The sequence below is a fragment of the Tenrec ecaudatus genome, chromosome 1 (genome assembly GCF_050624435.1).
Source record: "Tenrec ecaudatus isolate mTenEca1 chromosome 1, mTenEca1.hap1, whole genome shotgun sequence".
NCBI classification, from domain to species: Eukaryota; Metazoa; Chordata; class Mammalia; order Afrosoricida; family Tenrecidae; genus Tenrec; species Tenrec ecaudatus.
This window is the reverse complement of record NC_134530.1, coordinates 39,304,331-39,327,719: the sequence shown is the minus strand read 5'-3', so window position 1 is coordinate 39,327,719 and position 23,389 is coordinate 39,304,331. Positions and strand designations below refer to the sequence as shown.

Below are 23,389 nucleotides of genomic sequence, written 5' to 3'. Positions count from 1 at the left end.
TGATGGGAAGAGGTCTCAGAAGTTAAAAAGACACACAAGCAAATCTATATAAAGGGGAGTAGATGTAGTGGAGACCCAAACTCCACCAGCAAGACAATTGGACAGTCCCTTCTCAAAAGGGCCTCATGAAATAAAGGATAAATCCAGGGTGCGGTATGGCACGGTTAAACCACATAACTATCCTCTAGTCCTTTAAGAGTTCCTCCCTTTACTATTAAGGTGTTTATGTGATATAACTCATTAATCATGTTAGATTTGCCTATGCTCATTTGTATATTTAAGATCGCTGGGTAAGTGGCAGTCAAGATAGACCCCTCAGAGACAGTGAGGGTGTAAGTTCCCAGGGCCTGGGAAATGGGAGGGGGAGGGGCAGAGGGGAGCTGATAGCATTGATGATTATATAACCCCACCCGATGGGACTGAACAACAGAACTGTATGGAAGGGATCTATTGGAATAAGATATTTTTATTGGCTCCCTCGATAAAGGACCAACAAAAATATATTTAAAAAAGACTCGTATTATCACCCAGAGGTCTTAGGAACTGCCCAGCCTTGTTTCCGCAGCTGGGAAATTCTTAGATCATACTCAGACACTGATACCATCTAAAGTTTTTCTGATGGCCTTGTTTGTAATTGTGGGGACTTGCTTAATTAAAGCAACTGAATTTGATATAAGTTCAATGATGTTTCAAGAATTAACTTATCCTTCTGGGCAGATACCACAGGGCAAGGGGCTCTGTGCCACCTGTCCCAGAGGGCGAGGCCCTGGATGTAAGAAGCCCTTTGCTATCCTGTCAATCACTTGTCAGCTCATCCCGCTCCTCCCATTTTGGACTGGCCCTGCCCAAAGTCCCCACACCTCTGCGTTTTACCCAGTAAGGGGGTTCAGTACACACTTCCTTGTGAAAAAATGTAAAACTATTCACTGCAGAGTAGTAAGTAATCACAGTAGGCCCATGCCTACCTTACCTTCCTGACTGGATACGCCATCCCCGGTGGGGATTGCCGAGCTTTGGCTCTGTAGGAAGGGGCGAGTGAGACAAACGAAGTGGAAGAGTGGGAAACCGTGCACCGTGGTCACGTGAACTGGGCTTCCTCTGCTGCCTGGGTAATCTGACAGCCTCCGATTGGAGGGGGAGGGTCAGGGAACGGGGGAGGGCAAAGGTCAGGTTCAGACACTTCCTAGAGGCCACGGTGGGTGCGGCTGGAGATGGGTTCCCCGTGTGTGGGCAGTGTAGAGCAGGTGACTTCGGATCTTTATGCTCGTAGGAGGAAGTAGAGGGCTGTCAGGAGGGCCTGGAGACTCGCCCAATTGTGCACCCCCCCCACCCATCCCAACCCCCTGCAAAGGGCCAATGAGGAGCCACGGCACTATATAACAGGTCTATTTTATTTTTTTTAAAAACCAAACCAAACCACCTGATCCCTTCTCCCAGAGGGTCTGAGACAAAGCTCCTGGGATGGGGAGGGGCCCGGCTCCAGCCAAGCAGGGACAGCTGGGGTGTCAGTGTAGGGGCTTCGCTCCTTGCCCCAGCTCTTTTTCCTTCTTTGCTCCCGGCAAAGGGACATGGCCTGGTTCCTGGGCCCTGCTGGGCTGCAGGGCGAGGCGGTGGTGGACATGCAGGGCCTCCTTGGGGTCGGTCCCAGCTGCAGGAACAGGTGCTTGGAGGTGGCGCTAATGGGCACAGCCATGCAGAGACCAGCACCCCGGTTTCCTTCAGCCAGGCTGAATGTCCAAAATCGAACTAGGGTGGCCCCGCGCTCGGCCCCACGCTGTCCCTGAGCCTCTGCCTGGGCCCCTGACCCAGAGAGCAAGAAGGGGCTCCTGACCCCCAACTCCTCTCTCACTTCCTCTATTCTCCTTGCCACCCTGCCAGCCCAAGGAGAGGCTGCGGATCAAGGGCGCTAGCCCCGGGCCCAGAGGGCATACATCTGAGGCCCACGGGCTCGGAGCCCCACCCCTGAGCTCTCCATTTTCGGTCTGCTGGGCACCCCACGCTGGATCCTCTGGGGTGTCAAGAGCCCGCCCCGTGGCATCCTCACGTGTTGGGCGGGGTCAGCCTGGCCCACAGTAGCAGCAGCAGCAGCCCAGCTGAGACAATGACCTTCCACCGCCCAGCGCGGCCTCAGCACCACGGGTCCCGGGAGGCTCTGCCGCGGCACAGGCTGTCGCTCCGCTGCCAGGCACTGTGGATGAGGCTCAGGGCGTCCTCGAATTTCTTCTGGCTGGAGGCTTCCTGGATGGCTTTGTGGGGGAGGTCCACCTGTAGGGCAGGGGCATCTGAGGGGCTGCAGAGCTGGGCCTGGCCCACAGCACCCTGGGGGCCTGCCTATGCCTTGGCGGTGGCACCCCTTACACCAGCTCGTCTCCCTGTTGCTGATGCGTGCCCAGCCCCCTGCTAAGGCGGCTTGGGCAGTCCAGGTCTCTGCGGAGATGGGCAGGACTTCCTGAGCACCCCTTTCTGGGCATGCCCTCTGCTCCCAGGGGTTGGGGGGAGGGCAGTTCCATTTCAGCTCTGCAGACAGGGGGCGGTCTCAGCCTCAGGCTGACATCTAGCCCTAGGCTGGTACCTGTGCTCAGAACCATCCCAGTACCTGATTAAAGGGGTGTCGAGGCAGCCAAGTGTCTCTGAGGGGGCGGCCAAGCTGCAGTCTTAGGTACCACCACTCAGCTCCAGAGGGGGCACTTTTAGATGGGAACCAAGGAGGTTAAGACTGAGGTTTTCTGGCTTCTGCTGGCTGGGGCCTCAGACTCGCGGTCCTAAATGTCTGCCTGTCCCAGAGCTCTTGGCTTGCTGCCTTCTCCAGGACCTCCTTACCAGGGTCCCAGCTGACACATCCTGCAGCACATACCTGGTAGATGGCCTTCCAGGCAGCGCCCAGTGCACACAGGAGGCGGTCCAGCTCAGAAGGGCAGCTCAGGTAGATGACCCAGGGCGGGAGGAGCTGCTGGCTGTCCTGGGAGAACTCCTGGGGGCAGACAAGCCTCAGGTGAGCAGAGGCAGCTCTGCATGCGGGAGGAGTCCGCTGTCACACTGCCCCCAGCTCACCAGGACACAGTACTCCTTGCCCGGCTCAGAGGAAGTGGCACTGATGTCAGCCAGTCTGGCTGAGCCCAGGGAGCGGAAGAAGCTGGTCTGGCAATCTTCGTGGCATGTGAAGAGCCACTCGTCGGTGACAATCAGGCAGCAGGGAAGGCAGGGGCTGGGGGCTACGCCCTGGGGGATGACCTGGGAGGGAAGGGCGGAGGGTTGGGCCAAAGGTCAGCCATGCTCTCTGGGAAGGTCTCTCAGGACCTAGGCCTACTGTAGGAATCTAGGTGTGAGAAGAGGGTGACTGCATATGTAGGCCAGGGAGCAATACCCTGAGCCCCAGGGTCTCATGGTGGTGTGGGTCCTGGCAGGGGCTAGGCAAGCCTAGGAGGTGCTCACCCCCTTGGACACGGCCTGGCAGAGGTGCTGCATCCAGTCTGCCATCTCAGCCTCACTGTCGGCACTGAGCTCCAGGCAGGGCCGGTCGGCGAGGATGACCTGGAAGGCGTGGGGCCGATCCGTGGTGTTGGACCTCCGGCAGCCACCGCACTGTTCCCCCCTGGGCCAGAGGAGGAGGGTGAAATGGGGGCCGGGCAGCAGGGCTGGCTCGGGGTGAGAGCCCTGGGGTTGGCCCAAAGTGGACGAATACCAGGGCTTGCCCCCATCCCAAGGACTGGAGGGTCCTGAAGGCTGGGCTCTCTGGAAAGGTCACAGCTGCCCAGCAAGACACCTTTCACTTCCGGGATCACCGAGCTCCCATGGCCAGGTCAGAGCTCCAGCCTCCTCAGCAAGGTGCATCCTCACTCGGGGCCCCCTCTAGGGGCAGTGTCACTCTCGGGGCACGGGTGTCCATGTCTTATTGGCAACACTTCCACTAGAAGCCCTGGGCAGCAGCCAGGTGGGCTGAGGGGAGGAGGGTTAACCGGCGGACAAGAGGGAAGGCTATCTCTCTCTAAACAGGGAAACAGGAGTCTGGCAGTGGCGCCAGGGCTCACCCCATGTTCACGGAGAGCAGGGGGATGACGTCGGTGCGGTCTGGATACTGGTAGAGGATTCCATTGCTGCAGGGCCAACACAGTAGGGTCAGGCCTTCCCAAGGAAACGGGGCCCAAGCAGAGCCCAGGGCCTGGGGCTGCCCCCACAAACCTCAGTGGCCCAGGAGGCTAAGGACCTGTTTTCTAGGGAAGGGAGGTGAAGAAAGACCTGCAGAGGACAGCAGACTCCCTCAGGCTGTGGGGCAGCTGAAGGCAAGTCCCAGGGGCCCAGCTGGCTTCAGGGAGGAATTCTGGGATCCCCCGGGCACCACAGACATCTACTATTCTGAGGGGTGCCCACTCCAAAACCCTTTTGAAGAGGTGGGCTTCCTCCCTCCTCAGGCACCCCTGACAGCCCCTGAGCTGGAGGCCTGAGGCTGCAGGGCCCCCACCTGAGCACCACGAAGCAGGCCTTCCAGTGCTCCTTGCCCAGGTAGGAGGTCCCGGCCTTGTAGTACAGCATGCCTTCTTTGGTGACGGTGCCCTCTGGGGGTGCGCAGTGGCAGGGGACAGGGCCCAGAGACTCGTCCGAGGGGTCCTCCCAGTGCACAAGCCCGTAGAAGCGCACGGTAACATCAGACGCCTGGATTAGGGGCAGGGGGCAGAGCCATTGAGGGCCTGCTCACCACAGCCCAGGAGCAGATCAGGAGTGGCCACACCCCAGTGGGAAGGGGGTAGGATTAGGGACTGGAGAGCCCCCCCAAATGGTGACTGAGAAATGCTAGAGAATCTACTTTCACCACGTCACCAGGGCTGGCCAGCACAGGACGAGCTCGGGGGCAGGTCCCTGGTGCGCAGGCTCTCACCTCACACTTAGATTCCTGGGCCACAAATTTGGCCAAGGCCAGTCTCTCCATGGTGGCATCGGTCAGGACGCTGGGGTAGGGGGGTTCCCGGCAGCCTTTGATCATGGCCGACTTCAAAGAAGCCAAGAAGAACCTGGGGTGGGGGTTCTTGTCAGAGGCGCGGGGATCCCTGCCCCACTCTCTACCAGACAGGGCTCAGGCCGCAGGGCACCTGGCTGGGGTGGGCTTTGGAGCTCGGGGGAGACAAGCCTGGCTGGAGTCAAGGCTCAGGGCAGGTGGGCACAATGTGGTGGCAGTACGTGGCCATCAAACGGTGCCTGGAAAAGGCTGATGCAGTCGCAGTGGCCCAGGGAGAAGACTGGACAGCAGGTGACCAGCTGGACTTCCACAGGCTGGGCTCCTAACACATGAACGTACTGTGCTTCCCATGTTCACATGTAAGTACGCATGTAAGTACGCATTTGAGGGTGCACTGGGGTGAGCCACGCCAGGCCCTTTCCTGGGGGGTTACGGGGTCTGGGGGCAGGTGGGTTAGTCACAGAGGTCAGTCAGTGGGACCGCTCTCTGACCACACAGTGGTTCCGGAGCGAGCACAGCTCTCCTGCCACTTTGTGGTGGCCCAGCCCTGCCGCGGGGACAGGGCACGCACTCACTCAGCCAGGGTCACGTCCGCCGTGTCCAGCAGAAACTGCTTCCTGCGGTTGGTACACACCAGCCTCACTGTCTGCTGGCCGAGGCCCACCTATGGAGACGGCACGCTCACCTGCACAGGCTGCTCTGGCCCCGGGCCACACGAGAAGCAGCCGTACTGGCTGGAGGGCTGGGTGTGGGTCGGGGAAGAGGCACACGGTGGGGCGACTCGAGTTGGAGTGAGGTGGTCAGAAACCGTCTCAAGGAGGTGCCTCCTCAAGCCTGGCCTTACCCCTGGCCCCTTGTGCAACTGCTTCTCTGAGGGACAAAGTGGTGGTGGGGGTGGGGTGTGGGGAAAGCTCCACAGCTCTCCGCCTGGGGGGGTGGGCACAGGTCTGGCCCTTCAGCAGCACCACTGTGGTGCTGTAACTCACCGACACGTAGTCCAGTTCATTGTAAGCCATGGCCTCTTCCACCAGGTAGGGCTTCTCTGTTGCCCCTGAGCGAGAACAATGCACATTATCCTCCAATGGCCTCTTGTCCCTCCCCTGTCCCTGCCGTCTGAGGAGCCGCCTCACCCTGCAATCTGAAAGGACAGGGCAGGGAGACTGGCATGACAACAGGGCTGTGAGGACCAGCCACGGCTTCTTGTGAGCCCTGCCATGACCTACCCACCCACCCAGAGGGTGACAGGGGAGTCTCCACAGCACCAACCTTTGCGGAGCAAGTAGATGTAGCAGTCAGTGAGCAGCACGAACAGCAGCTGTAGGTTGCCCTCCATGTGCCCAGTGCTCATCCGGATCATCTGGGGGCCCAGCAGACCCAGTCAGCCGGAGAAGCAGCCTCCCCTTCGGGCTGGGCCATCCGGCTGGCCTCTGGCTGCGACTCCTCGCTTGCTCATTTTGGGGTTCCTGGGACTTACTTTGAATAGCTGCTCTTCATTTTCTCGAAACACATGGATCATCAGCAGGAGCAAGTGATTGTTGTCCACTCTGCGGGCGGGAAAGGCAGCCAGCTTGTGGGGGTTCAAGTGAGGGAGGGAGGTCACACCCTGTCCTGTCTCCCTATCCAGGCCAGAGGTTCTGGAAGTTTGCGCTGGACTTGTTTGGGGCGGCAGAGTCCCCGTGGCCTAGCTCCAAGGACTGGGAGGCTCCCCACCAGCTGAAGACCCCTTGCTCACCTAAACTCTGAGGGGTGGCTCATCTCAGAAGGACTCCCCTGTCCTTCATCCACCCCTGAATCCTCGGCACTGCTCAGACACGGGCTGGGCTGCTCTCGCTTCAGCTGGCACAGCTCCTCCTGCGTCCCAGGCTCGGGATCAGCCACCGGCTCCTCACTGACCACGGGCAACGGGACTTCCAGTTCCTGGGCCTCCGGCTCCTGAGCCTCCCCCTGGGTGTCATCTAGGGGCCGAGGCGCCTGTCCCTCTCCTCCTCCTCCCTCCTCTTCTTGGCCAGCAGCCGCAGGGCTACCAGGAACATGCAGCGGTTGGCCAGGCCCTGCAGGGTCATGGTGGCCACCACCTGCTGCAGCACTGCTTGGACTCTCAACGGTAAAGCGGTAGAAGTCCATGGGGGCTGGAAGCCCCTCACTAAAGTCGCAGAGTGGTGGCCTCTCCGGGGCATCCCCGGGAGAGCCGGTCCGAAAGGGCTGCTCCGGGGGCTGTGTGTGTGAGTGCCACGTGCGAGGGTCCAGCTGCCCGTTGAGCTGGTCAATGACCTTACTCAGAGGCTGCCCCAGGCGCTCCATGGAGGTGTCTTTCATCGCTGGGATGAGCAGGCCCACATGGCCGAGCTCAGCGCACTCGCTGCTCCCAGCTGCACAGCTGGGTTCCCCACCCTCCTCTGGGGGCGAGTCCTGCCCATGGCCTGGGTCGTCCCTGTGGCTGGCTGGCTTCTGCTGGGTGGAAGCCGGGTGCAGGGGACTTGCTTCTTCGTCGGACTTGGTTTTCTTCTTCTTGCCCGCTTTCTTCTTCTTGGAGACCCTGAGCGACAGGTAGGAAGAGTACTGAGATGCCAGGGCCACTATACAGCGAGGTCCAAGAGATGATCCCAGCTCATGGCTGCAGAGGACACAGCCTGTGCAAGCCTGTGGTCCTGGACAGTGGGCCGCAGGGGCTCAGGCCCTGGGACTGGACTGGGTGGGAGCTTCCTCTGGGAGGCACAACTGGCAGCAGGGGCCCTGAGGAGGCCCTACGGCATCCCAAAACATGTCCTGCCCACTAGCCAGCAACACAGGTACAACACCTGGGGAAGTCTGGCTGCAAACTCCGGCCCCCGTCCTTTGGTCCCAAATGGGCTCAGCCAAGCCACCCAGGTCTGAACCCGTGAGGCAGCTGTTCGCTGGACCCATCGGTGGGGGTGGCAGCCACCCTCATCCGTCCTGCTCATGGCGGAGTCTCACGAGCTGGGGTCAGGGGAGGCCAGGGTCCCTTGCCATCCCCTCCTCTGCCCTGCTGGCATGGTTTCTCTTTCAGACTCGGCAGAATCAGAAATCTGTACAAATTCCTGGGCAGCCAGCCTGGACCTGGCCCAGCCCTGCAATGATGGGGACTCTGAGCCGGCTCTGCTCCACTGACCTGATGACCTCGAGCTCGGCACAAGCCTCTGGCAGGTCCAGGCCTCGGGAGCCACCCTTCTGCAGCTCGGTGGTGTGCACGGGGGTGGTGTCTGAGGAGGACACGCCCCCCGCCTGATCCTCGTTGAAAGGGTTGTGGCGCTGGGTGGGACTCTTGGTGGAAGCCTTGCTGCTGGTCAGGTCTGAGGCCGTGGAGCGGGGCCCGCTGACAGTGTCTGTGAGGTCTCCGTCTGTGGTGACACGGGAGGCAGCCCATTGGACACCACCCGGGGACCCAGCTCCCCAGAGTCTGCCGGTCTCAGGAGAGAGGCATGGTCTTTTTTCAAAAGTAGATGTCCCAGACCACAGTGAGTAGGGTTGTAGTTTAAGAGCAAGTGGGAGAAGCCACCATGGCCACCACCCCAGGAGCCCTGAGCACACAGCCGTCTGGTGGGAAGCGTCCTGTCTAGGCTGAGCTCCTTGGCAATGGTGACCCTGATGCTTCGATGAGTGGCTGGGCCTCATGAGGAGGGCACCCACCTCTTAGTTAACCTGAGGGCCCTCTGCCAGAGGACGTTAGGGAGCACGAGCAGCCCCGGGAGACCCCTCACAGGCTCCTGCGAAGGGTCCCATGCAGAGGCAGATAAAGAGGAAGAGACAAGGAAGAGGGATCAGAGTGGATGCAGCACCCAGAGTGGGTGTGAGCGGATGAGGGGAGGGGCTGACACCTGGTCACGGGGTGGGGTGGGGGCAAGAACGAAAGGTAGAGGGGAGAAGATGGATGGATGCCTCGTGGGCCCTTAAGAGGCTGCTCTCTGCTCAAGGTCCTGCTGGCACCCTCCTGGGGGCAGGGGCAGGGTGGAGACTTCATTCTACCCGGCTTGGTTCCTGCTCCTCTCTGGGTCCCACTCTGCTCTGTCCCTGGCTCCAGCCTTAAGGAATAGGTGGCCCGCTCCCTCCCCCACCCTCTGCCAGTCCCTGGAGCATGGCAGGGAGAGGCAGAGGGGCCCCCAGACAAGCAGACAGGTGTGGCTCTGGTGGCAGATGGAGATACCCAGCAGAGAGCGAGGGGAGGCCCGGCTGGGGAAGGCAGCCTGGTGAAGGCTAATGGCATGGTGCGCCAGGTATTCACGCTCCATTTGCCAGTGCACACACATCTTGCTGACCAGGCTGTGCCCAGAGGAGACATGGCAAGCATGCTCCCTGCAGCCCTCTCCAGCGGGGTTTCAGAACCTTCTCCTTTCCATGAACGTGGTTCTCTTTTTTAAATTTGTTTTGTGGTCGCTGAGAATGTACACAACAAACGTACACCAAATCAACACGCTCTACATGTGCAATTCAGTGACATCGGTTAGGGTCGTCGAGTTGTGCCAATGCCCCTCGCCTCCTCTTCCCAGTTATTCCTCCCCAGGCTCCTGAACTCACTGCCCGGAAGGCTCCTCTTTAATAGCTTCAGCAGCTGCTGTCAGTTGGCGCCCCTACAGATTGCTGACTTAGTCCTTTTTGGTCTGTTTTCAGTACAGTCTTTTCAGGTATGGACAAAGCTGGGGGCGATGGCTCGCTCTGCTAGACAACCCCAGTGGAAGATGGGGCGTGCGTTCTTCAGATTGCCTGGGACCCAGAGCAGCCTGAGCGCTCAGATGCAGAGAATCCTGCTCTTTTGGCTGCTGAGCGGGCCTTGTCCAGCCCTGCGGGTCCCTAGCACCAAAGGTTGCTCTGGGGAGGAGCGCTGAGTGGCAAGTCTGTGAGGGTGAAGGCTAGGGTGGCTCACTGGTTCTGAAAGTGGGCCCCAAGAGCTCTGAGCATGGAGCTGTCCCCAAACTTAGTTTTCTCCCAGGCCCAAGGAGAAGCCCGCGCCTCTCAGGTGAACTGCCAGTGTTGGGGAATTCTCCGCAAGGCAGGACACCTCTGCCAAGTTAAATCTCACCAGCCAGCCCCAGGGCTCAGCCCGCCCCAACAAACACTGTTACGCAGGCTGTTAGTTCTCAGGCCACGGGCGCGCTGAAGGGCTGCAGAGGGAGGGCAGGCTTGCTATCAGGTGCAGGCCTTGCAACAGACAGGAAAGGAAGTAGCTGGGTCGTGAGGAGGGTTAGTTGTTAGATTCAGAGGGGTAGGGGGAATCAATGCCCAGTGTGCGCTGCGAGGAGAGGAGCCAGGAGAATCAAGGATGTCTGGATGGAATTCTGGGTTCATGCTCATCTGAATGTGGGGTTCCTCCAAGCAGCTCCCTGAGCTGGAGGATGGCCCTGACTCTTCCGCGTGCTGTATTGTGTCAGCCAAGTCACCCCACACTCACAGAGCTTGAGGAAAGACCACCTGCGACCCACTCCTCCGCCCCAGGCACCTTGGACAGCCTTGGTTCCTCATCCCCACTGCCCTCCATGAGGCTGGGCCCTGGGGCTGGGAGTGGGTCGCAGGACAAGAAGCACTTTCTACTGGGAGCCCTTGCTAGCCTCAGTGTTGGTGGGAGTGCTAGCCAGCCCAGAAACAGGCCCATTGTCCTGCATGACCGTGGAAGCCTGGGTAACTCGCTCTGGGGAGGTGCACAAGCCCAGAGGCGGGGTGGAGGTGGTGGTGCACCCTCACAAGAAGTCTCCGCTCAGGTGGACCTCTTTCAAAAACCCGGGTGAGGACACCCTGCGGAAGGGACTGGAGGAGCCACACCCCTGATGTCGACTCCTCCTTCAGTGCTGTGGCCCAGAGGTGTGACTGGAAGGAGCTTAGCCCCGCCTGTGAGAGCCTGTTTGCCACAGCGAACCTGACCCACTTAGCAGTTTCCTCGCTGCAGGTGATGGAGCCAGGCACCTGGCTGGAAAAGCAGTCATGGTAGCTTAGTGACTCCACAGGGCCAGCTGTCCTGCACTGGGAGAGGGGACTAGGCTGGCGCTAAACCTGGACAGGTGCTCCTACTGCAGAATTCCATCTACCCGCACACCAGACTTGGCTTTATGACATTGTTATCGTAATTAGCAAGGGGCTGATTTTGAGACATGCGGCAAGCTTGGCATGGCAACGTGGCAACACAGGAAAAGGGTGACAGCGGACTCTGCCCACCTTCCCAGTCTGTGCTGGGTACAGACGGCACTGCTGGAAACACATCTCCAAAATCATAATCTATAAAAACGAGGGACAAAACTGAAGATTAGAAACACAGGTAGTGGAAGGCCGGGGGCTGGGGGAGGGAGTGGGGGTGGGGTGAGAACCAGAGGAAAGCGACTGTCACACGCTCTCCAGCCACCTCGGAAGAGCTGATCGGGCCACAGCTAGCCCCAACTCAGGTCCGCCCGCACCTCTGAGCAGCCAGCAAGACCCAGAACCTGGTTCTGGTGGAGAAGTACCTGGGGTCCCTCATACCTAACCTGGCTTTCTACCCCTCCTCGTCCCTCCACACCCTGCAGGGAGCAGGGTGGGGCACACACAGGTCCTGCTCCAGCAGCCCCAGTTGTAGAATCTCTCAATCTCAATGACGGGGGCGGGGGGGGGGGGGGAGTGCAGACACGGATACCTCCATCCCCAGGTACTTGGGCTGCTCCTTCAAGGTTCAACCCAACCCTAGAGTGGCCATTTTCAGCATGGACAGCGAGTGTATGCAGACTGAATGTGACCCCTCCCCCAGAACATCAGACGTGGGTGCCAGCAGAAACGGGAGGAAGGTCACAGCCAAAGCTGAGGAGCCCAGTGTCTGAACTTGGCTTGGGTTCCCTTCTCTGGAGGGGGCTGGGAACAGTGCATGACGAAATCCACTTTCCCCAGGGGCGAAGGGGAAGGAGCAGCTGGGTTTAGAAAGGAGCAGGAGTCCTGCCCTGCAGTGGCAAGGCGCCCTCTCGCCCCACATGATGAGCTGGTAACCCTCAGGCCCCGATGCAATGGGCACAACCATCTCTAACACAGTACCGCAGGCAGGAGGGACTCTGAGAAGCTGGACGACAGATGAGAAATGGTGAACCATTTTCCCCTAAACGTTTGTCTGACCTGCCAGCTCTGTCTTTTCCCTGGGGCTTCTTAGCCTCTTTGTGCGTAGAATCTGGGTAGGACAACCCCCCAAAGCAGGCACACTGCTGATCCTCCGTGCTCAGAGTGGCTCCTAGGCACCGTCTAGAAAGGGACTTGCGGGTCGAGGCCTCTAACTCCCGGAAGTGCCCAGGCCCAACAGGACCACCCAGCGGTGCCGTGGCGTGGGCCCCAGACTCCGGGCTGTACTGGGGCCCAACAGGACCATCCTGCTGTGCCGTGGCTTGGGCCTCTTACTCCCGGCCATGCCAGGGTCCAACAGGACCACAATGCCATGCTCCTCCTGGGGGTTTTCACGGGCTGAGCTTTGGAAACCACACAACCAGGTCCCAGTTTGTCTTGGTCTGGAAATACCACTGAAACCTGTCAGCCTCATGGCAGCATGCAACCTTCCCACAGCAGAGGGTAGTGGGGGGCAGACAAAGGCCATTGTCCAGGATCAGTTTTTTTCAGCCCCACAAGGACTCTGGGGGAACTAGAGCCTGGGAAATGGCTTCCTCTGTTTAACTTAAAATTTCAACCACTGAACTAAAACAAGCAAAGGAAGACAGGCCCCAGCCGGGATCACCCCACTGCCTTCAAGTCAATTCCGACTCATGGAGACCCTGCACAGGGAGGCTTGGTTTCCCAGACTATAGACCTTCACGGGAGCAGACAGAGAGCCCTTTCTCCCGAGGGGCAGCTGGTGGGTCTGAGCTGCCAGCGCTTACCCCACAGCGCCACCGGGGCTCCTTGTGGCCCAGGGCCACTCACCCTCGCTAGACGGGGCGATGGCACTGTCATCCCACTCCAGGTTGGTGGACGTGACGGAGTTGAAGGAGTTGAGGGACAGGCTGTCCGAGCCATGGACTGAGCTAGGCAGCCGGTCTTCGAAGTCCAGCAGGTACTGAGGCTTATAGTAGTCGGGCATGTAGGGTGCCAGGTCCAAGTAAGGGGCGTCCTGAGGACAGAGCAGGAATTGGCGCCTGGTGGGGGGCCCTGGAAGGCGAGAACACCTGGTCTTTCTCGAACTGCAGAGTCCAGGCTCAGGGCCAAGATGGCCCAGGTCTAGTCTCTCTCTGGGAATCAATACCTGGAGGGCAGGACGTTCTGAAATAAGCTGCTAAAAAGAGCCATTTGAATGGTCTGGCTTTTCAAGTTGTGAGCTGCAAATGAACAGAGATTACCCAAACCCAGCTACAAGCTACGCTATGCCTTCTGACACCTCTCGGCCTTTCATGACTAGGGAACCTTGTTCCTCCTGGCCGAGTTCCTACTGCAGCATAGGTTGCTGGGGTAGGGACAAGGAAGGCAACTTAATAAGCAGGGGCAGCTGAGTCCATCTCGATGAGCCAGGGTCTGAGAGGCACTGTGGACCCGCTTTAGCTCTTTCTGGGCCACTGTCCCTCACTACAGGGTGTGGGATGGAGGAGCCTGGCGTGACAGTGGTGGCCGAGAGTAACTGGGAGCATGGAGCCTCTGACCCTCCAGCCCTCACCACAAAGGAGAACCCGCCCCCTCCAGGCTGAGAAACCCAGGGCCAGGTGGCTTTTCTCGGGGTTGGGCTAAAGACATAGAAGCCACTGGAGCAGGAATTCGGGCTCGAAGTGAGCCGAAGAGAACCATCGTTCTTCCCTCCTGGTCACTACCGAGGCCCTGAAACCATTCTCTGTCAAATAAGCTGGGCCTGGAAAGACACCCTACGCCCCAGCCCCACTGCTGTCGGGTCTCACCAGCTCCAGGTCGAAGCGGATGAACTCCAGCCCCGACACCAAGGTCAGGAAGAGAGTCAGGTGATCGTGGCTGCAGACGAGGGCATTCCTGCAAGGCACAGGGAGGGGTGGTGGAGGTGCTGAGTCCCCATGCTCACCAGGTTGAAAGTTGACCCATGACCCTCCTGAACTACACTCAGCCTCCAGCCATCACCCGCCACACACGGAGCGATTCAGAGCCGGGGCCTATAGCCTAAGCGCATCGGGCTCTCTCTCAGCAGCTGCTCCCTCAGGAACCCATACGAGGTTGTGCCAGGGGAGGTGGGCATCCAGATGGGTCTGAAGACCGCTCTAAGGCAGCACCAGCCACTACAGAGGCCAGGGAACACAGCACTAACCACAGCCCTCAGGGGCGAGCTAGCCTCCTGTGCCTCTGGTCATCACTGAGGTGTCCTCAGCCCGCAAGGCCAGATTGGCCACTGGTGGGCACGCTGAGATGTGCATGTGACACATCCCTGGGATGAGACCAGAGGGCGCTGTGGAGTGGACGGCCGGGGCACTCACTTGACGTAGTACTTATGCAGCAGGCCCAGGTTCTCCTGGAAGAGCCGCAGGTAGCTCTCCAGCGAGTTCTCGTTGAGGGCCAGGTACAGCCAGGCCCGGCCTGCAAACAATGGGCAGGAAGGTCATCAGGGAGTGGACTTCTTTGCAGAGCAAGGGAGGGGACCCACGACTCCCACAGACTTCTCCCTTGATGGTAGTTCCACTGCCCCTGAGCTTGCTTTTCTCTGCCAGACCCCAGCCTGCAGCTGGCTGGGAACTCCAGGAGGAGGGCAGATTGTAGACTTCAGCTGGGCTGAGAATGCCAGGGGTCCACGTGGATGCTGTGCACAGGCCTTCATCCCAGCACCACATCATATGCTTGGGCTAGAATTCCTTCTCTGGCTCCCCTCGACCCCATCATGAAGACGCCAACAAACTCGCATCTACAGGGAGGGCCCTAGCATTCTACACCCAAGGCCACTGCTCACCCGAGGCTTTCCACCTCCCCAGCATCCCCCGTAACAACTCACTGCGCCCCAGGTTGGTGGCCACATGCTGCAGCACCTCGATCTGTTTGATGGCTTCTCTCCGGGTGAAATGCACCACGAGCACCCAGTAGCCAGACGAGAGGTCCTGCAGGCTGAGAAAACAGGATGGGGGATGGTATGAGAGGCACCCTCAGTAGTTAGCTCGCGGTACTTCCTGATCTAGAGACAACCACTCAACTTCAGACTCTCTCATATTTGCTGCTGTTCCGCCCGCCAGGCAATAATGCCTGCCCAGGGACAAATGCGGCGTGGTAGTTACTCGCTGGTCAGCAGTTCGAAACCACCAGCTGCTCCTCAGGATAAAGACGTGGCTTTCTGCTCTTGCAGTTATGGTCTTAGAAACTCACAGGAACAGTTCCACCCTGTCCTATTGGGTCACTATGAGACGGCATCCACTCGATGGCAGTGAGTTTATTTGTTGAGAGACAAATGACTGGGAGATCCACAGAAGCCTGTGGAAAGGAGAACTCAAGGGTGGACACGACTAGGCACTGATGTCTGTGGAGCCCTCCTGTCTTGTCCTGCTCACCCGTAGAGCAGGGCATGGTCCAAGTGCTCACAGAGCCGCTGCAGAACTTTATCGTGGTTCCGGATGGCTGGGGTCTCGTCCTCACAGGCTGCAAAGTAGCTCTGCAGCTGGGAGAAAGAACATACAGCACCTGGTTGGTAATGGAGGAAGAGGAGGGCAACAGGCCTTCTGGGGTCAGGGCAGTGGCTGGGTAACTCCCAGGCAGATAATGTGACTGTTGTGGCCGGTTGGGGAGCTGGCCTCCGTCGCCCCTCACCAGCTGCTTATGCTTCATGGAGATTCCTGAAGGCTGAGTCCTTAGAGCCCGTCCCCAAGAAGAGCTTCTCCTGGCAACAGCTCAATGATGCCAAGGAGTTTCAAGTCCCTGTGTAGGTTTCAAGAGTCACAGGCTTGAGGCCAGAGCCCAACATCACCAGGGGATACAGTTCTGCCGAGATCCCCAAACTTATTTCGCCCATCACCCCCTCTTCAGGGAAAAAAAAAAAAAAAAAGACTGTTTTCACGTGCCTGTCCCCGCAGCCACCGCTCTGCAATGAGAGTCCAGGACGCCGAGCTAGCTAGCTGCTTTGACAGCAGCCCTGGATCATGCCCCACCCCTGGGGCGGGGGGAGGCCTGGCTCACTTTGGGAAACACTGGTCTAGAAGAAGGCATCCTTTGTCAATGTCTCCCACCCCAAGGTTTTGCACCCCAGTGGAGTGCCCTCTGTACATGCTGAGGGCCCATGGCCTGGGGCACCTGTTCTCAGCCTTGCCAATAGCTGGCATGGGTGAATGGGTCTGCCTGAGGATCCTGGCACAGCAGGCTACGGATCTGGGTGCAGGTCAGGCTCATGTCAAGCCCGACACCAAGGACGACACTGTTCTCAGGCTGGGCTGAGCAAAGGCCACGTGGACAGGAGAAGACAGGAACTGCAACACGGAGCGAACACCTTCAGGGAGGGGCATGCTGGGCAGCTGGGACGGCTTAATTAAGGTGAAGAAAGCCTAGTAATTCAGCTGAGTTATCTGGCACTTTCAGTTAAGGATTTCACTTTACACATTACTTCGATTCACAACCAACACCCACAGAAGTCATGAAACCAGACAACATAAATGTAATAATGGATTTGCTCCTTATTACTGTGAGTAAACCAAGTACACTAAAACAAATTTTAAAAATTCTTTATAGTATTAGTAAGTTAAAATGTCTGCCTGGCCAAAGCCAGGGCACTTTTGTTTCCATCGAACACCAGACGTGTAGAATGGCCTGGCCGCAGGAAGATCTCCATCATCACCTCTACCTTAGGCCTGGGGTGGTTTCCAGGCGCCTCACATACATGTGAGAGTTCCATGGTGAATAGGGAAGACACAGAAGAATCAACTTCTCTGGATGATGGTGTTGGCGAAAAATACAGAAGCTCTGGGGACTGCCGGAAGGAAAAACAACTTGTCTTGGGAAGAAGTACAACCAGAACATTCCTTAGAAGGAACTCTGGCGAGCCTTGGTGTCAGCACGTTAGAGGTGCTTTTGAATGGACCAGTCCCTGGAAAAAGACGTCGTGCGTGGCAAAGCAAAGGGGCAGCACCGCAGTGGGAGGATCCTCGGTGAGATAGGCTGTAACTGTGGGCTCAAACACAGCGAGGGCTGGAGGATGGTGCAGGTGGGGACAGTGCTTCTATCTGTTGTCCGCAGGGTCACATGGGTGTAAACTGACTCGGGGGCACAAGCACCTGTGAGTTGCCTATTCATAACTGAGCCCAATCTGTCACTGGCTGCTTATCTTTTTCATATCGACCTGCCATTGCCCTTTGTTAAAGATTTCACCGTGCTTATTGCCGGGTGCCATTGTGTCCCCTCCGTGTCAACAGACCTTTACATGTTGCTCAGGGTATTTCCCCCTATTCAACATGCTAACTGCTTCATGCGGTCTGACTTGTCAGCCTTTTCCTTTGTAGCTTGTTATACCCAGTCTAATTCCAAAGCACTTGCATTTCCAAAACAGAGGACTTTTCTGTTTAATGTCCATTTTATATATGACACGAGGTAAGGTTTTATTCCTTTGTAAATGGATAATCTGTTTTCCTCATACCCGTAGTCATCCAGCCTCCCCGCTACTGTATCACTTTAGTGTATCACTTGGCTAGAGTACTTTGTTCTATTGTCTCTTCTTGTAGCAAGCCCTCACTTTCAGTTATGTTTCTTTCCCTCATACATTTTTTTAAATGAAAATATGTACAAAAAGCACACGTCATTAAGAAAATCTCTACGTGTACTATTCAGTTTCTTTGGCTACATTCTTCAAGTTGGACCCCTTTCTCAGCAGCCTTTTCTGCATTACAGTCACCACCACACAATGAGCTCGTAAAGCACGTAAGCTTCTCATCTCACCTTTGGAGCCAGCTAAATGTGTGGTCAACGTGGTCATCTACAGATCACTCTGTAAAAAACGATAGGACCCAAGGCAAACATTCTCTGCTAACTAAGAGTACGTACTCCTTGGTCTACAATGACTTCCAGGGACAGCGTCTGTATTTTTGTGGAGGGGTGGGGTCATTCAGCCTTAGTGGCTCCAGAAAGTCTGGATTCTATGAGAATTCCATTATACACCCCACCCTAACCCTACTTTTTCACCACGATTGATTTATAGAATCTTTGATCAAGATGGTAGGCAGGCATCGTTGAGTGCTTGTGGTCTCACGGCAGAGGGGCAGTTCAGAGGCCACTACACCGTCTCCTCTCTCTGCTGCTCCAGGAGGCTAGGGACCGCCATTGTTGGGCCTTGTCTGGCCGTTCGCAAGGTGTGCAAGCCCAGGCATTACACGCTGAACTCAGACGCAGGACAAAAGCACGAAAAACCGGATTGGTCCAATTGACTAGACTTTTCCTATAAAACCATGACCATAAGCATCCGAACCAAGCAAATAAATCCCATGAAGTATTGCTTGCACACTAGTAGTGTGAGCAGCTACTTGTTGTTAAAAAGTATATATCAGGGGTCCTCAAACTTTTCAAACGGGGATAGTTCACTGGCCCTCAGACCGTTGGAGGGTCAGAATATAGTTTTAAAAAAACTATGAACAAATTCCTATGCACACTGGATGAGTTGGCTGCTAAGCAGGGCAGGCAGCAGCGGCAAAAACACCAGGTGGGCCGTATGTGGCCCGCAGGCCATAGTTTAAGAGATATATACAACATCACTTACCAGCTCAACCTTTTTCGGGTGTATCAATACATCCATCAAGTTGTGTAATCAATTATTTGATTCAACATTTTGATATGGGCAGTCCACCTCATCCCAATTGCTCTTTGTCATAACTGCTTTTAACTATTTGGCATTCTTTTACTTATTTTATTTTGCTGGCACATTCTTTTAAAGTCAAATTTCATTACAGTTCCCTGTGAGATTTGGAGGAGAATCACCGTCAGAGACGATACTGGGAAGAAATTCTATTGTGGCAGTATTTCATTTTCCCATCCAGGAGCAGCTAGCTCTTCCCATTTTTTTTTTCAGGTCTCCCTGTCTATCCTTTGGCAGGTTTTATAGCTTCCTTTGGATATGTCTTGGACATTTACTTCAAAGTGAGTTGCATGTAGAACACAAATATTGCCTAAGGAACTATTTGTAACCATGAGACAATCTCAAGTACAACACGAATAGCGGAAAGCGTGGTGGTCAGAGTGTGGGCGGTGGGGCCGGGAAGCACGTGCTGCAGTACAGAGGCTTTCACTGGGCAGTGCTGGCTGAGGAGATCAAATGACGTAATGATGCACAAAGCTTACTAGAGAACCAAGTGCTCAATAAATATGAGCTGATGGTATCAATAGTAATGAACCATACTTTTGGTCACACCAACAGCACTTGGCCAAAGCTATGCAGAAGAAAGAAGACAAGATGATGCGCTGACCCTCAGTAACGAAGGTTCTATTCCCTCGTCCTCCAATCACTCTTTCTTATGTTTTGTTTCTTAACAGTGTTTTTATTTTGTTTGTTTTTATTTTCTTTGCAGTATCATGACATCTTCAATTACTCTTAACTGCACGGGATCGATGTGTCCATGAACTCAAGGAACAAGCAGATCCTGCTGTCAACCAGCACCGCTCTTGCATGGGACAGGGAGGTTGAGAATGTCTATGAATCAATGATGGAGGGCCGGCAGGAGCTCTGTCAGCAGCTTGAGCTCTATTTGGGGAGGTGGCCAGGAAATAGGACTTAAAGTGAGTAAGCGGCAGAGGTATACGCCTATAATGACAGTGGGACAGCAGCCAGCTAACTATTTACCACGCCAGGACGAGGCCCATAAAGAATGGATGTGGGCAGAGTGGGAAGAAAACAAATATGGAAGGAATGAGGACTCCGGAACCCCCACATTAATGGACCAAATCTAACTAAGAGAACTGCGCCTGGAAGCACAATGAACATCTTTCATGCCAAATTACCAACAATGCCTGCTGGTGGAGCTACTACCAGCTATAATTAGAGGCATGATGATCATGTGCTCATCACGTGCACTTAGACTAGAGGCAAATGGCTAGGAGCGTGGACTCTGCCACTGTGCGTGACTTTGGACAGCTCCTGAACGTCCCTATATTCAGCTTCCTCATCCGTAAAATGGGCTTAGCAGCAGGCCCCCCTCCTTCAGGTTGGGTGAGCATCGAGGTCAGCCCCGACCAGTCTCTCAAAGCACTTGGCCCCTGTAACCAGGTGATGAATGTTCGCAGCTGTGATGATGCCCACAGTCATCAGTCACACTCCACGAAATCAACACCCCAGCTCTTAAAGCCACTCACAGGCCCAGTGAAAGGCAGGGCTCAAGCTCCCTAGATGGCTCCTGTGATGGAAACCCTGCTCAATTCTAGGAGAGCCCTGGAAAGCCACAGGCTGCCCTCCCTGTTCCACTCGAGAACGAGAAACCCATCGTGGTGACGAGCTTTTCTCCAGCGGACCTTCTAGAAGACAGTCCGAGGAGAAAAGCGAGGGGCTTCTTCAAAAAGATAGCCCTCTTCCACGCCAGCCCCTCCCCAGGCAAGAAGGCCTACCCTTAGGTTAACGCTGCAACCCACGACAGCAGAAGCTCTCTCTCCCCACTCCTGGGAAGAAGTTCTTCCGCTGGTCAGACGGCCAAGTGGTTCTAAGTGTTGTCTTTCTGCCCACATGGATTTGGGGACATAGCAGTAATCTTTAAAGTTAGTGGGTCAGATTCCAAATACAAGGATGTCAAAAAGCTTAGCTACAGAATCATAGCTCCTTTTATTAAAGAAAAACACCACAATAAGACATTACTGTCTCTCTACATATCTTAGAACTAGGTCTATACACTGCTGAAGGCAGCATTTCCATCTCTCTAACCTGCCCCGAAGAACCCCGAGCATCTGCATTGACACCAGCTTTGGCGTGGTGGGCCGGCCTTGGGCTGCTAACCAAAAGGTCAGATGTTGAAACCCACTAGCCTCTCCTCGGGAGAACGAGGAAGTTTTCTGCTCCTGTAAAGATTTAAAGCCTCAGACACCCACAGGGATCGTTCCTGTCTGTCCCACAGGGTCCCTGAGTTGGAATCTGCTCTGTGGCAGTGAGTGAGTGGGTGACATGTCAAAAAGGCAGTTTTGGCTTTCTTGAGGGATTCAAATGATGTTCCCTTTAAATGTTCTTTGAGTTTGGGGATTACAAGGAAGTCTAAAGAGGTAAGATAAGGGCTGAAGGGTGGATGGTGTAAGATTTCCAAAGGAATTCTCGAAGGACAGTCCTTGTCCCCGGAGGGATGAGCAAGGCCACTATTGGAGGATGAGCAGGGGCACTATTGGAGGGATGAGCAGGGACACTATTGGAGGGATGAGCAGGGACACTATTGGAGGGATGAGCAGGGACACTATTGGAGGGATGAGCAGGGACACTATTGGAGGGATGAGCAGGGACACTATTGAAGGGTGAGCAGGGAAACTATTGGAGGGATGAGCAGGGACACAATTGGAGGGTGAGCAGGGACACCATTGAAGGGTGAGCAGGGACACTATTGGAGGGTAAGCAGGGACACTATTGGAGGGATGAGCAGGGACACTATTGGAGGGTGAGCAGGGACACTATTGGAGGGTGAGCAGGGACACTATTGGAGGGATGAGCAGGGACACTATTGGGGGATGAGCAGGAACACTTGGAGGGATGAGCAGGGACATCCCTGATCTGAGACACGGTTACACATGTTTGTTTAGAATAAAATCGTGTGTGTGTGAGCTGTACTTTTTCACTTGTCCTCATATATCCTAAAGACAGTGCCCAGTCATGTATTGGTGGTTTGGAATATGGAGTATGAGAGAAAGAGAGGCCCAAGGATAAGTAAGTCTGAGAAACCCATGACAGTGTCATTTCTTGAGATGGGAAATGCTGAGGAAGGGACCAGGTGAAGGATGGAGGCCAGAGTTCTTCTCTGGCCATTTGTTTGATCACTAAATCCAATTCATAAGCAATTCCCCTTCTTTGACACCAATTAAACCAAAGGACTTTAGATTCAAATCAACTCAATTCAGTTCCAATTCAATTATGATGTCTCATGAAATTATTACCCTAGTCTACCCAGAGAAGGAACTAAATCCCATGAGATGTTCAGTTGTACATAAGCAGCCTCAGCAGGTACTCTTTGCGTGTGTGACATCGTTATAAGTACAACTCATTGACAGCAACTTGCAATAATCAGTTGTACAACTCTACCTTCATCAATGCAACATTTCTATTAGCCCATTAACCCTCCTCCCAACCCCTGCTAAATAAATTTGTCTCTATATATTTGCCTTTTCTTAACTTTAGTTGTCCTTTTGCAATTGGCTTACCCCACTCAGCATGACAAGCCCCACCCACACTACAGCATATATTAAGATGCCATTTCTTACTGGCTCAGTGTTCCATTGGATGCATGTACTACACTTTATTTAATCCATGTGTCTGCTTATGGGCATTTGGGTAAGGTGACCAGATTTTAACATTGGTAAAGCGGGACACCATTGACTGGGGTGGGGTGGGGGGGTGTTCTTGATTAAAAATTTGGTCTATATGGAGCAACAAAATTTTTCATAGAATGCAAAAATAGCATTGTAATATATATTTTAAAATTTCAACATAAGTACAATTTACAAATATAATACATTTTAAAAATTATGTATACTATTATTTTATTCTTTGGCCTATTTCTCATTTGAGTGAATTTTTTTTTGGTAGATTGCTGTCCTAGTTTAAAAGGTCATGAAAATTTTCACAAGAATTTGTTAAACTATATTTCACATATAAAATGGCTTTCAAAGTCTCAACACTTAATTGTGATTTTTCTGATGTCCACACTTTATTTACAATAGAAAAAACGTGTTCAGTTGCAGCATTAGTCCCTGGTAAGGACAGCGTGTATTCCACAATTTTTAGTGTATTATTATATGGAACATGGTTTGTTTCAAAATGATGAAATATTTCTAACCATTTGTTCTCTATTGTGATTTTTGCTGATGCCCAAGATTTAACCTTTTCCTTATCAATATTTTTAAATGATACCTCATTAAAAAGATAATTTTTGGAAACATTACTATATGGGAAATTTTGAGTAATATGATCAAATGATCTTTGCACAGCAGGAAGAATGATATTTCAAGGCACTTGGAGACACAGAAACATAAAAGATATTTAAATACTGCTCCATCTTCCTCCAAAATACAGGAATTTTTTCGGAAAACAACTTATGGAGACGAAGAAAAGAAATTAGCATTAGCAGAATAGCTGATTTGTTGACATCACAAGTTAAACTAGCACTAGCATGCAGTACGATGTGTATTATCTGAGAGACAGTTACAAAATGTTTTCGTCTTTGCCAATGCCAAAAAATGCCATTGTCCATTAAGTCCAAACAATGGTGGTCGAATTCTAACAACTGATCAACACTGCCAACTTTGATAAGCAGTTCTCAACAATTATTTGTTATTATTAAAGTTTAACATTATAAAATTAACAAAAAATAATATAAAACTCATATCCTGGCGAAATAGCCACATGGCAGC

At 54.6% G+C, this 23,389-nt stretch overlaps 1 protein-coding gene across 3 annotated transcripts in view; it reads right to left on the bottom strand.

Annotated features, from left to right (window-relative positions):
* Positions 1–1,379: 1,379 nt before the first annotated feature.
* The window catches only part of PLEKHM2 (pleckstrin homology and RUN domain containing M2), a 44,745-nt gene continuing 22,735 nt past the window's right edge, over positions 1,380–23,389 (bottom strand). Inside the window, exons 2-20 of one of the 3 annotated variants that reach the window (XM_075550945.1) lie at positions 15,382–15,488; positions 14,835–14,944; positions 14,326–14,425; positions 13,783–13,870; positions 12,824–13,010; positions 11,114–11,173; positions 8,082–8,310; positions 6,684–7,487; positions 6,426–6,495; positions 6,218–6,308; positions 5,938–6,002; positions 5,527–5,615; positions 4,874–5,006; positions 4,460–4,650; positions 4,029–4,094; positions 3,433–3,592; positions 3,052–3,231; positions 2,855–2,971; positions 1,380–2,265 (exon numbers count right to left, since the gene is read on the bottom strand). In XM_075550945.1, coding sequence (XP_075407060.1) covers positions 2,128–2,265; positions 2,855–2,971; positions 3,052–3,231; positions 3,433–3,592; positions 4,029–4,094; positions 4,460–4,650; positions 4,874–5,006; positions 5,527–5,615; positions 5,938–6,002; positions 6,218–6,308; positions 6,426–6,495; positions 6,684–7,487; positions 8,082–8,310; positions 11,114–11,173; positions 12,824–13,010; positions 13,783–13,870; positions 14,326–14,425; positions 14,835–14,944; positions 15,382–15,488 — 2,985 coding nt within the window. In that variant the 3' untranslated portion in view covers positions 1,380–2,127. Of the gene's footprint in view, positions 2,266–2,854; positions 2,972–3,051; positions 3,232–3,432; positions 3,593–4,028; positions 4,095–4,459; positions 4,651–4,873; positions 5,007–5,526; positions 5,616–5,937; positions 6,003–6,217; positions 6,309–6,425; positions 6,496–6,683; positions 7,488–8,081; positions 8,311–11,113; positions 11,174–12,823; positions 13,049–13,782; positions 13,871–14,325; positions 14,426–14,834; positions 14,945–15,381; positions 15,489–23,389 lie in introns of all 3 variants that reach the window. The other 2 variants (XM_075550943.1, XM_075550944.1) reach the window with 2 other exon arrangements.